Genomic DNA, 15,103 nt, shown 5'->3' on the forward strand with positions numbered 1-15,103 from the left:
GCGCCAGATGTCCGCCTCCTCAAAAGTCCCGCAAGCCCGACACCAAGTAAAATGACTTACTACAAATGAAGTACATTTCCCAAGCGAAAGTATGACAAAAGTTTTGTCAACATCTCTCCCCCATGAGTCGCTGCGACTTTCCTTGGCGACACCTACCCAGATTCCCCCCAGCCTCCAGCCGATTTCATCTGCCCTTGATGATGCGTGCCCGCGCATCAAAAGAAAAGCATCACAAAGCGCATAACTTTATTTGATTTTCTTTTATGATGTTCACAACAGGGCTATTCAAGGATGTGCGCCAGGCGCCTCCCCCAACACCGTCCACCGACACTTCCCCTTGGACCTCTTCTTCGCGACATTGCCCTCCGCGCTTCTGGGGGGACTTCTGAGCCTCGTTCTCATTCTATGGAATGCACTGTTATTCGCGATGGCGGCGGCGGCGGCAGCGGCGGCGGCGCTGCAACTGACACAACCAGCCTGCAGCCGCCAGTCCTGCCGCTGTCCCCCCAAGTACGACCGTCTGTGTACGGCAGCGTCTTCCGTACACCACCTTCGTTCCTCCAGCCGCTGCTGAACGCCGTTGTCGCGGTCAGCACCGGTCGATTGTCGTCGTTGCCGGCGGCGGCTGTCGCCTGGCTGTTGAGGGCCTTATTATCACTGGGGCATATGCCGCCGACGGCCTGGATCCAGGAGGCGTACGACAGCTTGGCGGCTGGAGCGAGGGAGCTGCATCCGAGTCAAGCGGCTAATGCGTACCTGGTATGTCGTGTCGTACCTGTGTGTTCGCTCGTACGGCTATGCTGAAGGATCGCTTGCTCCGCCGTGAGCTTTACAACGCCGGCCTTTTATGCAAATCTTGACCTCTCTTGCCGCCTTCTGTTCGGCCACTATCGTCTCTTGACATGCTGAGTATTAGCATGTCTTGACATCCGCCCCGTAATTGTTTTCCGTACTCTTGGCCTGCCGTACTGTCGTACATTCAGGCGATTGCGGGCCTCGCCATTGTCAGCCGTACGGCCCGCACAGGCGGCGGCAACAGCAGAGCTGATGATGCGAAAGATGCCGCCGAGCTGGCAGTATCGGCGTCGCCGCCGCCGCCGCCGCCGCCCAGTGCGCTGCTGACGGGGTTGTACGAGGCCCTGGCTCGTCCAGGCCCCTTCGGAGTTATGGACCCACGGGTCGCTCTTGCCTGCCTGGAGGCCGCCGCCGCCGTCGAGTCTGCCGTTACAGTCCATACTGTAGCATCTCACTCTGCTACTGCTATTGCTACTGCTACGACCACTGCACCAAGTGCGGCTGTTATGCGCTCCGGCGGCATCGGCATCGGCAGCGGCGGCGGCGATTTGATGGTCGTACAGCACACTCCGCCGGCTTCGGACAGCCAACAGCAGCAGCAGCAACAACACGGGCAGCTGCGGGCGCAGCGCGGCTGGCGTCTCTGCCCTGCCATGCCGCAGGCGCTGGCGGAGGCGCTCATACGACGGGCAGCTGGGATACAGCCGTCGGCGGCGGCGGCACCGCTGCTAGATGAAACGACAGGCAGGATGGGCGCGGTGCCTGAGGCGGATGCTACAGCCGCCGCCGCGGCGGCGGCTGTAGCTCCAACTGGGGGAGCTCATTTGGCAGCGGCGTCAGCGGCGGCGGCGACGCCGACGGCGACCACTGTCGTCAGCCCAGCATTGGTAGTCGCTGCAGCTCGTGCGCTGGTGGCGGCAGCACGCCTTGAAAACCCTCCACGGCCCACCGCCGTACTGGACCTGGCGGTGATCATCTCGTCCAGCAGCAGCTGCGATGGCGGCGTGGCGTTTCGCGGCGGCGGAGGCGGCGGTGGCGGCGGCGTTGACGGCGGCGGAGGCGAATCAACAACTATGTTGCTGCACTCGCTATCCGCACTCTATGCACTGACGGAGTCGTCGGCGCCGCTGCCGCCGCCGATAGTTGCGGCGCTCATTAGCGGAGTGGAAGGCCACCTGCCGTACCTAGATGCCGTACAGATATCATACTGTGTCACTGTCGTACAGCGGCTGGCGGCGATGCAGTCGTCGGCCGGCTCTGCTGCCGCGGACTTGGTGCTGCGCTTCGCGCGCGGCCCCGCTGCAGCGGAGCTTGCGCGCAAGCTGCCGACGTTGCCGCCAGCGCGCCTGGCGGCGGCGGTGGCGGCGCTGCCGCCACCGCTGCGGCAGCCGCCGCCGGCGGAGGTGGCGGCAGCGGCGCATGAGGCGCTGCGGCGCACGCTGGCGGCTGCAGACAGCGACGACTTGGCGGAGGTCCTCCGTCAGCTCAGCGCCGCAGACGCATTGCCGTACTATGGCTGGCAGGGCGCGCTGGCGGCGGCGACGAGCCAGCGGCTACGTGACGCCGCCGCGCTCATATCCTCGCAGGAGTTGTGTAACACGCTTTTCGTTCTGGCGGCTCTCAATTACAGGCCCGGCTTTAGCTGGACCGCCGCCGCCGCGGCGGCGCTACAGCCTCGACTGTTGTCATTGACGGCGCCGCAACTAACCAACGCACTCTGGACGCTTGCCAAGTTTGGCTACCGCCCTGAGCCCTCCTGGAGCACCCCTGCCGTACAGGCGCTACAGCTGCAGCTGCCGGCGCTACGGCCGCACCAGCTAAGCTACGGCCTGGGGTCGCTGCAGCGCATGGGTTGCACCGTCAGTGCTGCCGTACTGGACGAGATGCTGACGGTGGCCGCGGCGGATCAGCTACGGCAGTATCCGCCGGGGGATTTGGTGCTACTGCTGATGACGGTGGCGAGGTTGCGCCATGTGCCCAGCTACAGCTTTACAGAAGCCGTGACGGAGCGGCTACGGCCGCACCTGACGGCATCGCCGGCGATGACAGCGGCGGCGTCGGCAGGCCTTGTTGAGCCGTTGGCGGCGGCAGCTGGTAACTCGGCGGTGGTGGCGGCGGCGCCGCCGCCGCCACCGCTGACGTGTCAAGAACTGGCCTCCGTCGGCTATGCGCTGGCGAAACTGCATTGCCGTCCCGAAGTGAGAGGGGAGGGGGAGATACGGGGAGTACGGCAATGTGACAAAGGAAAGGGGACGCGTTTTGTCGTACCGCGTACGGTAAATGTGTACTGCAGTAGCATGGCGCCGTCAAGTTCTCATTCGCCATTCGGTCCATCTTGTTGCTGTCACCGTTGCAGCGACGACCGAGCGCTTGGATCCATCGCTTAATCCATCCATCCTGTCATCCAGCTTTTTCCTTCTGTCCGTCCCTCTCTCCCTCCCTCTCCCCCTCTCCCCCTCCCTCTGGGCAAAATAATGGCATTTGGTGTTTTACCCCCCCTTCCCTCCCTCATCCCCTCTCCCTCCCCCCCTCCCTCCCTCTCCCCATTTCCCGTTCTCTCCCTACCTCTGTCGCGTGTGTGTGCGTGTGTGTTTTGCTCTCCTTGCAACCCCAAACATTTCCCCCCGCCCCTCCCCGCTCTCCTTCCCTCTCCTCTCCTCCCCTCCCCTCCCCCTCGGACCCCGGACACCGGCAGTTCACTTCCCACGTACCCACGCTCCCGCTTGTGAATTCCCCCCCGCCCGCCCGGCCCCCCAAACAAACAAACAAACAAACAAACAGGCCGACTGGATGTCCGCCTTCATGGACTGTTGCCTGGCGGTTATGTACGACTTTACAACCGACCTTTTGGCGTCATTGATGTGGGCGCTAGGGGAGCTGGGGCAGGTGGGTAGTTGGTAGTTTGGGCCTCATGTGTGTACGGATGGATGGGTTATTGCGTGGAGGATGAGGGGGCCTTATATTGGCCGTTTGTCTGTCGGTCTGTTTGTGTGCGATCTTTGGCCACAACTTTGGACCTTGTGTTGCTGACTGGGCCAGTTGGTCCTACGAACTTCGATCGCAGTTGATCACAGTTGGGATTTGCAGACACAAAGACTGGACAAAATGTTGAACGTACACAAACGCAAACCCACACATTCAATTTTCCCTGTATTTTGTATGTATGTATGTTGTTACAGGGTGGTTAACTTCGCCAGCGGCCCCCTTTCCCGGGGCAGTCCCTGCTCTCCCCTGCTAGAGGGGCACCCTAATCCGTCACCCCATCCGACTTCAGAATGTATTCGTTGGGTTCGGCAACTCACCACCAGCATCCAACCAAATCTAGCGGATCAACGGCGCCTCAACTTAGTTCCTGGTTAGCTCGCAAGTTGATATTATCACGTCCTGTATGTATGTATGTATGTATGTATGTATGTATGTATGTATGTATGTATGTATGTGCGTTTACTCTCCTTCCAGGTCCCCAGCCCAGCTTGGATGGGCGCCTTCCTGGCTGCGTCGCGACCCCGGCTGGGCGAATTTGCAGCCCAAGATTTGGTTTCGGTGCTGTCAAGTTTGGCGGCGCTCCGTTCACCTCCCCCGGCGGATTGGCTGAGTGAGGCGCTGACGGTGCTCGGGGCGCGAGTGGGCGAGCTGGACGGCGAGGGAGTGACGGCGTTGCTCAAGGTACGACTGTACCGCAGTACGACATGCTGGGTACGCGAGTAAATGAAGGTTGTAGGGGCCAGCTAGGCTGAGCTGGCTGGGGTCCGTTTAGGAATAGAGATTTACGTTGTTTCAGGACTTGGTTTTTAGCGGTTTTAGAGTATGCGCCAGGAGTTTGTGAGACGCAGAACGAGGGAACGGTCTGTAGCGCCTTCTTAGGTCCTGTGGACCACATGGCCGTACAGGTACGTCAGGCAGGAGGCTGACGTCAGGAGGATTCTGTACGGTGGCATTTTTAAAAATCCATCAGGGCCTTATACCTCCAAGCTAATAGCATCTCAGGAATCCCGCATTACACACCACTGAAACGTGAAACCCTTTTTTTGTTGGTCAAGCAAGGACCCTTCCTTGACCGAATTGACCGGATTTTAAAATTTTAAATTTCAAAACCCTGTCAAAACCCGAGTTTTCCACCTTGGCCCTACGCTTTCCTGTTCCGTACCACGCACGGACAGACAGACAGACACACAACCCGAGCGCATGCACACACGTATGTATTACTTCCCCCTTTCCCCCCTCCCGCCTGCCCCCTGTTCATCTGGACTTTATAAGGCCCTGGTGGATCTTGACGCGCGAGTGAGCAACCCCGACTGGTACGACGCCTTATGCGACCAGGTGGGACCTTTCCATGGATGAGGGGGAGGGGGAGGGAGAGGATGAGATGTCGGCGGGTCGCGTCAAAAGGGGGTTTGTGCATGTATGTATGTATGTAGGTAGGTAGGAAGGAAGGTAGGTAGGTAGGTAAGTAGGTAAGTATGAATAGAATATTTAAAGTAGAAGTATAAAAGAATAGATACCTCTCAACAACGTCGTCAGTTAATTCCGTTACGTCGGTTAACTCAGGTCCCATGGGTCGACGGGTCCCGATTACGTGTCTCTCCGCACTCGTTTTCCTTTTAGCCTCCCATTATTAAACTTAGATTCATGTCGTACACATCCCCGCCCATCCTTCTATAGGTCGCCTCCTTCCTACCGCTGCTATCGGCGCAAGGCCTGGTTGATCTTGTAGCTTCATTAGGCACCCTGGGACACACACCGAGACCAGAGTGGCTGGAGCGCTGCAGTTCCGCTGCAGTACGAGCACATGCACAGGTACGACAACAGCAGCAGCGACAGCAGGAGGCGCAGGCGGCGGCCCCCGCTCTACGCTTTGATGGCGGAGGTGGAGGCGGCGGCGGCGGCAGAGCCGGTGCTGATGCTGGTGGAGGTGGATGTTTAAGTGTACAGCAAGTGGAAGCCTTGGTGTTCGGATTCGCGAAGCTGGGGACGGAACCTCCGATGCCGCTGTTGCGGGTAGGGCTGGCTTTTTGTTTTTTTCATTTGTAAAGGATCTTGGGTTGGCTGTCTGTCTGCCTGTCTGTCTGTCTGCCTGTCTGCCTGCCTGTCTGTCTGCCTGTCTGCCTGTCTGTCTGTCTGTCTGCCTGTCGGCCGTCTTTTCCTGGCGACGAGGTGGGCCTGTGCGCGTGCCTGTCCAAAGAAAAGTCCATTTCGTGCGACCATGTGGCTTCTCGAACACATCCTGGCAGGGTCGTTTTTCCATTTTTGGGGCCTTTTATCGCCATTCACCATGCCGAAATTTTCCAGACAAACGCACAGACAGACTGACACACGTGTACACAATGCAATATGCCCCTTGTTGCTGCAGGCCTTTTTCGCCGCCACCGCCGCCAATCTCACCGTGATGTCGCCGGATCGAGTCACGGCCCTTGCATCGGCGTTAGCAGGTGCCAAAGTGGCTCCGGAACCAGCCTGGCTCGACAGCCTCACGACTGCCGTACGCAATGACGTCATGTCGTATACACTCGTGCAGCTGGATGCACTCACACGCGCACTGGCTGTGTTCCAGGGACTGGTCCCCGAGCACGGCGGTACGAAAGATCTGTTGGCTTTTTTGCGGGAGTTTTGTTTGTACGGCTAACGAACTCGTGCAACTTTTTTGTATGGGTGATCTTTCCTTTTCATTTTGTTATGGACGATGGAAAGTGTTGTTGTAATGCACTTGACGTCGAGTCTTCTATGTTTGCGATGATGATTCGCAAGTTCGGTCATGTACACGTTACGCATCGTATCAGAGTAATCTTTTTACTGTTTGGTGATTGTGACAGTTATATGGGTGTTACAGCTTTTGTAGGTGGAGATGTTCACCAAGCAGGATACGTTGTGATGGGGCGATGGGGCGAGGTATTTCATTTCCATGCATGCCAAGTTGCATCTTCAATTCTTCGATAGGTACAGGGGATAGGAAAAGAGATAAAGAAAACAGAGAGAGAGAGGGATGGGGATGGGAAGGAAATGTTTGTCTAGTTCGCCTGTTGATGTAGTTCTTTAGTGAAGGAGGTGTGTGGATGCGTGCAAATATCCTCTATCACGGTGAATGTAAGAAAAACGAAGAGGTGTATATATATACGTAGGTATGTATGTATATACGTATGTGTACATGAGAGCAAGAGGGGTTTGGGGGCGCAGGGGTATGTGGTTTGGGTTGAGCAGGCGGGGCTAGTCTTCGTACGACGTATGATACGACATGCCATTTGCTCTGTTTCCAAAGTAAGCAACGGATGGACACACACGCAGTCCTCGCGCGCGCAATGATCCCTGTTCGATATGCGGCGGCGGCAGCGGCGGCGGCGGCGGCTTACAAAGCTGTATCAACAAGCGGGGCATGGAACTACGGCAACAACCCACTCCATGCGCACGAAGCATATCGCCCTTTTCTCCTCCAGACAAAGAGTAGCCCCTCCTCCTCTCCATCCTCCTCCTCCACCTCTCCTCCTTCTTCGGGTCCAAGAGCACCCAGAGGCGCGGGGAGTAAAACTGTGTAATAATGGCATACCAGATGGGCAACACACAGCAACGAATAAAAATTCACACACCGCGCCGCCCAGCTGTAGCTAGCTTAGCACCTCTCTCCCAACACCTCCATCGCCCTCGTCGCCGCCGCCACCATCAGCATTACCCGCACCCACTGGTAACCCCCCCATTGCCCTCATACACAGCGGGGGGGGGGGTGAAACCACGAAACACAGCAGCCGCAAGCAGGGGAGAGGAGTGGGAGCACCAGCTGCCCCGACACCGGTCGTGACCTCGTCATGACGGTATGTAAATCCCCGTGTAACAGGATATCCGAAATTTAGTCAATAATACAAACATCCACAAGCGCTAACAGCAGCGGCAGCAGCAGCGGAAAAAAGTACGGCGCGGTACGGTAAGGCACAGTATGGCAACACGGACTTTCCGCTAAAACTACCAAAACCTTTCCTTTTCCCCCTTCCGCACCCCTTCCTCAGCAAGAAAATGACATGCATGCGGAGAAAGTGCGCGCAGAGATTTGGATTCCAAATCCAGACGCCCAGAATCTCAGTCCTCGCCGAGGCCGTTCCCCGCAGGAGAAGTATCCAGATCTGGATCTGATCATCCCCTCCTCCTCGGCCATTGTTGCTTAATGAGGCACCTTGACCCCGTCCACGGAAAAGAGAAACTTACAGACGCGTCGGTGTCCAGATCAGGCGCCTCCTAAGTAGTCACCAAGGAAAAACAAAAGGCCCGCGGCCCCCCCTCTTAGAGCTGGTTCAAGTCATCACATCACCGGAATATAATAATAATTAACAGATCTGGACATCCAAAAACCAGATAGAGAGCCTAAACAGGAAAGCAGCGTACATCACCCCCATTAATAACGCATGCGCCCGAAGCCCCAAGCCCATTCTCGTCCTAACCACCCCAACTACCCAGCAACAAAGGCGGAAGATGCGCAGAAAAGCACACAACGCCGAAAGCAACACAAGCTCTCATGACCACTTTTGCCAAATTAAGCAACCGCCCCCAGAGGACCAGAAAATGCCAGACGCGAAACATAACACGGCACGGCCACGGAGAGGACGCGCATTGATATAAAAAACGTAAAGTACATATTGTACGGCATCAGCAAAAAGTGTGCGTTTGTACGACGGTAAAGCTGCGGTACACTCCTGACTTGCGGCCACCAGAGGTGTACCCTAGGCCTCCCCTATCCACATGGTTGCTATCTTTTCTTCCCACACCATGAAAAACGCAGCTGACGGGAAGGGCAAATAACTTTTTTCTCTACCCACAACAAATAGAGAAAACAGCATTAATAAGCTGCCCGGAGACCTCTTTTTCAACAGTCATCTGCATGCCGCAGCTTCTGACGCTTGATTCGATCCACCTCCTCTTCATCGCCCACCTCATCCTCCGAAACCAATTGCTGTTGCTGCAGCTGCGCTCGCGCTTGTTGTTGTTTTTGTTCTTCTTCACTATCACCATCTAGTAGACGCTGTTTCTGCTGCTGCCCCTGCTGTCGCCCCTCCAGCGGTAGAAGTGCGTGGTGTGCCGCTGCTAGAGATCCGCCGTCTCCTGCCGCTACTGCCAACCCACCGGCCGCAGTAGCAGCAGCAGCAGCAATACCACCACTGGACGCGTCCAGATCGGATACGTTCAACGACAAATCGCCGGGTACCCCCATGAGCCCTTGCTGTTCGAGGCCGGCGCTGTCCAAATCCGGAAAGTCCGGGAAGTCCAAATCAGGCAACCCCCCAAGACCGCCCCCTCCCGCTCCTTCTCCTCCACCTTCACCACCACCGCCTTCTTCCCGTGCCCCTTCCTCTTCTTCTTCTTCTTCAGCCAAGCAATTCCTCAAGCCAATCCCCAGCCTACGGGCGTCCCCAGGTATCTGACGCGCTTGGTGGTGGTGCTGCTGTTGTTGCTGCTGACCTTGCTGCTGCTGGTGCTGCTCATGTATGAGCTCTACATCCGCGTCAAGATCCCCACAGGCAAAATCGTCAAGATCGGAAGAGGTTTGGGAAACCTGACGCAGCCGCTGTTGCTGTTGCTGCTGCCCGCCAAAGCAAGAGAGCCGCTGCGGCTGTAGCACCGGGTCATGAGCCGCTGTCGGTATCGACGCCGGTGCCGCAGAGGGGACGACGCCGGAAACCGCCTCCATGCGTTGACCGAGTTGTTGGAGCTGTAGTGCGCTACTAACTCCCCCACCGGTCATGCGGCTGCTGAGACCACATCCCGCGCCTAGATCGCCGCCGCCGCCGCCGCTACTGCCGCCCGCCATTGACGACAGGGGCTGCGGCTGCATTGCATGTTGCTGCTGCTGTTGTTGGTTGTTGTGGTGCTTTTGTCGTTGTTGCTGTTGCTGTTGTTCCTGGGATTGTTGTTGTGTTGGTTGTTTGTGATGCTGTTGAAGGTGGTTGTGGTGGTTATGCGGTTGCAGCAGCGCGTGTGATTGGTGGGCCGTCAGCGCAGCTGCCGTCGCCGCCACCGCTACTGCCGAGGAAGCAGAAGGCTGTAGCTGCAATTCGAGGTCGGCGACGTTAGCAGACGTCGGCCTTAGCGACATTGCTGCGCCTCCGCCTCCAGTGGCCCCACCGCCGCCGCCGCCGCTGGCGTCACCGCCAACGCCAGTGCCGATCAGCGACGCCTGCCCGACGGCGCCCCCACCGACAAGATTCCCCCCATCTGCACGTAATACTGCCGCCCCATTGCTTTGCGAGCGGGTCGGATGTTGGTGCTGATGTGCTGAAGACGACGGCGGTGCCAGGCCCCCCGATGCTCGTCGCTGTACGGCAGCCGCCGCGGCGGCGGCGGCGCTGCCGCCACCGAGCTGCGGCGCAGTGCCCAACTCTGGAAGCTTGCCCGTAAGGCCCTCTTGCTCCATAAGGCTGGCGATGTAGCGGCCGTGTGCTTCAAGACTGAGCTGTAGCTGTCTTTGAGACTGGGCCAGCAAAAGGAAGCGAGGGTGAGGGTGAGGGAAACATACAGACATACAAACATACAGTTTACATCGCAGACGGGAAATTGATTGCAGAATGATTTACAAGTATTTACCCGCGATCATTAGGCAGATCGGAGAATTTGAGCAAAGATTTGAGAACGACTTGACAACACACGAAAAGAACCAGATAGATAGAATCAGCGCGGTGTGTTATCACACACAATAGCGCAACGAGGCCAAATCAAACCACTTGCCAAAACGCCCTGACAGCTGAAAACACCCCAACCCATACCAGCACCGGCGCAATCAGGGACAATAATCCAAGCCACACACAACCAAAGACCTACCTCTAGCTGCTCGTGGAGCTTTTTCTGCAGCTCCATCTGGAAGAGCAGCGCCTCCTCGAGGTGACGTCGGGTGTTGGAAGGAGCGCTGCCGCTACTGCCGGACGTACCGCCTGCGGCGGCGGGGCCGCCGCCGCCAACCCGCCGCGCCGAAGATCGACCATGAGCGCTGATCGACACCGTCGGCTCCGCCGGTGCTGCGGCAGCCGCCGCCGCCGCGGCCGCGGCGGCCGCGGCGGCGCCTCCGACTCCGCCGCCACCCAGCGCCGACTGCGTCTCACCGCCGTACCCAGACGGATCCAGCGGCGCCGACGGTACAGCAGCGCCGCCTTCGCCGTCGGACGCATCTGTATCTGCGCTGTCGCCCTGCATCGCCTCGCCCGGTAGCCGGATATTCAGCCGGTACTTTTGCAGATGGCTCTTGATGTGATAGATCGTAAGGCCCTCTAGACACATGAGCTTCAGAATACCCTTGGGGGTAGCCCTATCAGGACCGCCGAGTTGGTTAACTGCCGCCACGAAACGGTTGTGCAGCTCCGGTGTCCAGCGGAGCCGGCTCTTTGGCGGTCCTGAGGCTACGGTACGGAGCAATCGGCCCGCGGGGGCAATCGGCAGGGTGCGCGATATTGATATAACACGACGCGAGAGCGCGGCGAGAGAGTGTCAGCATCGGCACCCACATCGGCAATACCAGGAAGGCGGTGGAAAACCTCAAGAACATGGAACAGAAAGGGAAACTAAATCCGTGCACAAATGTAAAAACCCTATGTGCAGCGTAACAAAGCTAGCAGCTAAAAAAACAATAAAGTAATTACGATAGAACTGCGAGCAGCATTCCAAGCACCCGTCGTGGCAGTAGCAGTAACATCAGCAGTAGCAGCAGCAGTTGGAAGTTGAGGTAGGGTCTGCGCTACCTGCGGCTCGCTGTGGCTGACCGGCCATGAAATGCCCAGGCATTAAGAATGGACTGCCGCCGCCAAGTCCACCTCCGAGGGGCGGCAAGTCAGGAAAAGCGGGCTGAGGAAGGCCGGCCAAGCAATTCTGCGGCTGCATGAGTGGGTGCGCCACACCACCCATGGGCAGCATAAAGTCAGAAGACTGCAGTAGAGCGGATGCACCATCTGTGGATGTGCGTTGAGGCTCTGGTAGCAGGCCACTTAACCCGGCTAGCGCGTTTGTTTTGCCGCCATAAGCGGCATCGAACTGGAGGCCAGGGAGGTATTCGTTCGGCGCTGTAGTATTGTTTAAATTAAACTGGCCCATTTGAAGGCTTCCGTGTTGGGGAAGCAACTCCGATAGCTGGGATGCGTTTAGATGTTGCTGGTGGTGCTGCTGCTGCGGCTGCATCGTGCCCGGGATTGGTCCCAGGAAGTCTGCCGCCGCTGGCTCCGGCCAGAATTCCAGAAGCCAGTCGTCCTCTGTACCAATCGCGGTGCTGGAAGCGCGCTCAGCCTTGTCCATGAGGAGGGCACCACGCCCTGTCTGCCAGACAGTGCAGAGCTCGTTGCTGGGCACACCAGCGCGCTCCCATCCGTCCCGGACACAAAAGGGCTTTTATTTGGTCACTATTCGTGTAGAATGCATTCGGTGATTGGCAACACTCGGGCCCGATTGAATTTTTTTAGCGTCAAAACAGGCTATGCAATGGCTTAGAATATTCCCCCAAGAAACCGTAACAGTTGAGTTTCTCCAGATACACGTCGGTGCCTTGTGCACGCAAGCGCAAACCCTCGGTGCACTGGCTGCATAGTGTACGGCAGATGCGAATAATCGGCCGAGTCCTAAGAGCATAGCATGATCAGCGTTCCTAATAACAGACCGCACACGACGAATGATTATCATTCTTTAAACTGCCTCCATGCTGAAGCAACAAACTATTGTCTACTATCCTGTAGCAAATGCTATTGCTTGCACCGGGACAATGCACAGCACGCCATGGATCTAATCAGACCTAAACTATGAATGACATTTACCGTGCGAGCATTCGATTTGGTAGTTGATTCTGGCATGCCGTGGCGAGCATCTTAGAGCTTTGGAGCGCGCTGGCCTTACACCGCACACAAATCTAGTTGGCAAAGTCATGTCCAGACTCCATCGAACTATGGCGGCGTTGCCACCAGAACACTATAACAACGATTTACTTGCTGCCGTAGTCGCAGAGCAGACGGCAACACCAACAGTAATTGCTGAGCTGTTGTTGCTTCCATTGGGATACTTCGTTTTATTATATATCAGGATTGTTAGGGGGAACAGCATCCCGTTGCACCTTATTCACGAAAGGCTTTTGCAACTGCTGTCAGGGCGCAACCAAACCCTACACCTGACCACGATCAACAGGAGCCCTATACAAGCGCTTACATAATGCCGTCTCCTATCCTGTGGATGTTGAAGTGGACGAATGACCTTTACTGATTGAGTGTGATCCAAAAAATATCCACTGCAAGGAAAAACCCAGACGTCCCCCGAACACCGCCGTTCGTACACCATCGGGTCCAGCAGGAATCTGCTGCTCCCTCCTTCACCCCTCACTGAAGGATCACACACACACACACACACACACACACACACACACACGCACACACACACACTCTCTACCTCCCTCCCTCCCTCTCTTCTCACCTTAACGCACGCCGCGAAAATGCCCGGCCGGCTTGAGGCATCAGAAAACGCGCCGTTCCACATCATGCGCCCTCTTGGCACAAAACACAAATCCGCCCGTGGTGGCCACTCCCCCCTTCCTCCGGGTGAAACCATCCCAACCCCACCCCAACAAAATTTCTACAAGTTCTACGAATGCTGCATGCAGCTCCGCAGTTGTACACATGGAAACACCTCACATGGAACTCATCCTAGTACAGGCCTAGTACACAATAGTGCAGTCGATGTATATGCGTCAGCCCATCTGTTGGCTTCCAACTGCATCCAGCGCCGCTGCCACAGCGGCAGCGATCGATTCCCGTGTGGCACCGGGTGCGGATGCTGCACTAGCTGCCGCAGAGGCGGCAGCGGCCTCTGTCGCCATCGATGGCGACGGCCCGGCATCTGCCCCACCCCCTGAAGATGTCCCGGCATCCTCCGCAGTGACATTATCTCCCGGAAAGTTGTTGATGTTGATAACAATGGTTGGTTGGGCATCACTGTTGCTATTGTCGCCGTAGTCGCCGCCGCCATTGCCGCTATCCCCACCTCCACCTCCGCCTCCGTTACCGCCTCCGCCTCCATTACCGCCGCCACTCCCGGACTGCGGGTTTCCTCTGGTTTTTGACGCCGTGATCGAGCGACCGTTGTTTTCGTTGTCGTACTGGAATGTTCGCGTCACCCCACCGCCGCCACCGTTAACACCACCGTTACCGCCATCGCCGCCGCCGCTGTTTTGGTCCTGCTCCTGGATCCTAACCTTGTAGTTAGGCCTGTTGAGGCTGTAGCTGCAGGTGATCTGTTCAGCAAAAAGGACGCAGTGGGTGTGGGTTGGGGGTAAAGCAAAGGTTGGGTAAAGCAAAGGCGCTTCCTCTTATCCCACAAGCTTTTCATTTTCATATCTCGTTAATTATATACACATAGCTAGACAGTGTTGCTTCGGCACCTAGTCCTACAGCTAGCCGAACTACTCACTCTGTCAGACCGGCAAACCAAGGGAAAAAGGGGGCTCAGGAGAGACCGCAAACCCGTCGCCACAGCTGTCGCATCCGCGGGCCAGTCTCCGTCGTCTTCTCCCCCGTGAATATGAGCTCCGAGACCGCTGCTGCTGCTGCTGCTGCCGCTGCAGTCTTTGTCATCAGAAGCAATAATACCGCCAGTACCTCTGTGTTTGGGAAGCCCCCAACGGTGCTTATGACCTTTCCCGTAGAGCTGACGGACAGCAGTAGCAGCAGTAACAGCAGTAGCAGCAGTAGCAGTAGCAGCATCAGGCGTAGCAGCAAAACGCCGGAAGCGCGCCATTGTCGGCCAAAGCTGTGCGCTCCAAGTCATTGTTCCTAACGCGGGAGTCACTCTGGCTCGTACACCTGATGATGCTGTGGCGACTGCGGTGCAGCGCCGCGCGTGCAGGTACGAATGTACACGTTGGCCCAGGTACGGATGTATTCGTTAGCACAGGTACGGATGTACACGTTTGCACATACACGGCCTCCGGTTCGCTGCGGCCCTGGCATACTGCATAAACTGGGGTGCGAATAGCCAACTACTCTTGACACATTGGGAGACGTACACATTGACGGATCCTTTCCATGATAAGGTGTGTGATCTGTGTCCACAATTTTAACTCCTAACCAAGAAGGACCATGTGTTGCCTGTTTTGGCTAGGCCGGGGTTTGCTTGTTCTTTATCTTTCCAAAGCTCTCCGTCACCTGCGGTATCATCGGCTGCTGCAATCCTTGGCGGTTCTACCGTCGCCGCCGCCGCCACCGCCATAAATGGCAACGCTGGCACGGATGTCAGCGTCGCCGCCGCCGCCAGCATTGCCGCGGTTACCGCCACTGCCGCAGCCCCTCCATGCCTCCGGGGCGTCCGCAGCCGCAAC

At 57.3% G+C, this 15,103-nt stretch overlaps 2 protein-coding genes across 2 annotated transcripts; one reads left to right on the forward strand and one right to left on the reverse strand.

Annotated features, from left to right (window-relative positions):
• Positions 1-405: 405 nt before the first annotated feature.
• On the forward strand, positions 406-7,582 carry VOLCADRAFT_91781 (uncharacterized protein; the record flags this gene model as incomplete). Its single annotated transcript, XM_002951147.1, has 10 exons — positions 406-759; positions 984-1,229; positions 1,458-1,763; positions 1,911-2,993; positions 3,577-3,681; positions 4,255-4,461; positions 5,053-5,115; positions 5,458-5,592; positions 6,146-6,368; positions 7,497-7,582. The coding sequence occupies 10 exons, from the start codon at positions 406-408 to the stop codon at positions 7,580-7,582; spliced, it is 2,808 nt and encodes a 935-aa protein (XP_002951193.1).
• Positions 7,583-8,638: 1,056 nt separating this feature from the next.
• On the reverse strand, positions 8,639-14,735 carry psrA (phosphorus starvation response 1 protein, transcriptional regulator; the record flags this gene model as incomplete). The annotated part of the gene is made up of 5 exons (XM_002951227.1): positions 8,639-10,240; positions 10,588-11,159; positions 11,520-12,062; positions 13,909-14,020; positions 14,589-14,735. The coding sequence occupies 5 exons, from the start codon at positions 14,733-14,735 to the stop codon at positions 8,639-8,641; spliced, it is 2,976 nt and encodes a 991-aa protein (XP_002951273.1).
• Between the last annotated feature and the right edge of the window lie 368 nt (positions 14,736-15,103).

Source organism: Volvox carteri (assembly GCF_000143455.1).
Source record: "Volvox carteri f. nagariensis unplaced genomic scaffold VOLCAscaffold_22, whole genome shotgun sequence".
NCBI lineage: Eukaryota > Viridiplantae > Chlorophyta > Chlorophyceae > Chlamydomonadales > Volvocaceae > Volvox > Volvox carteri.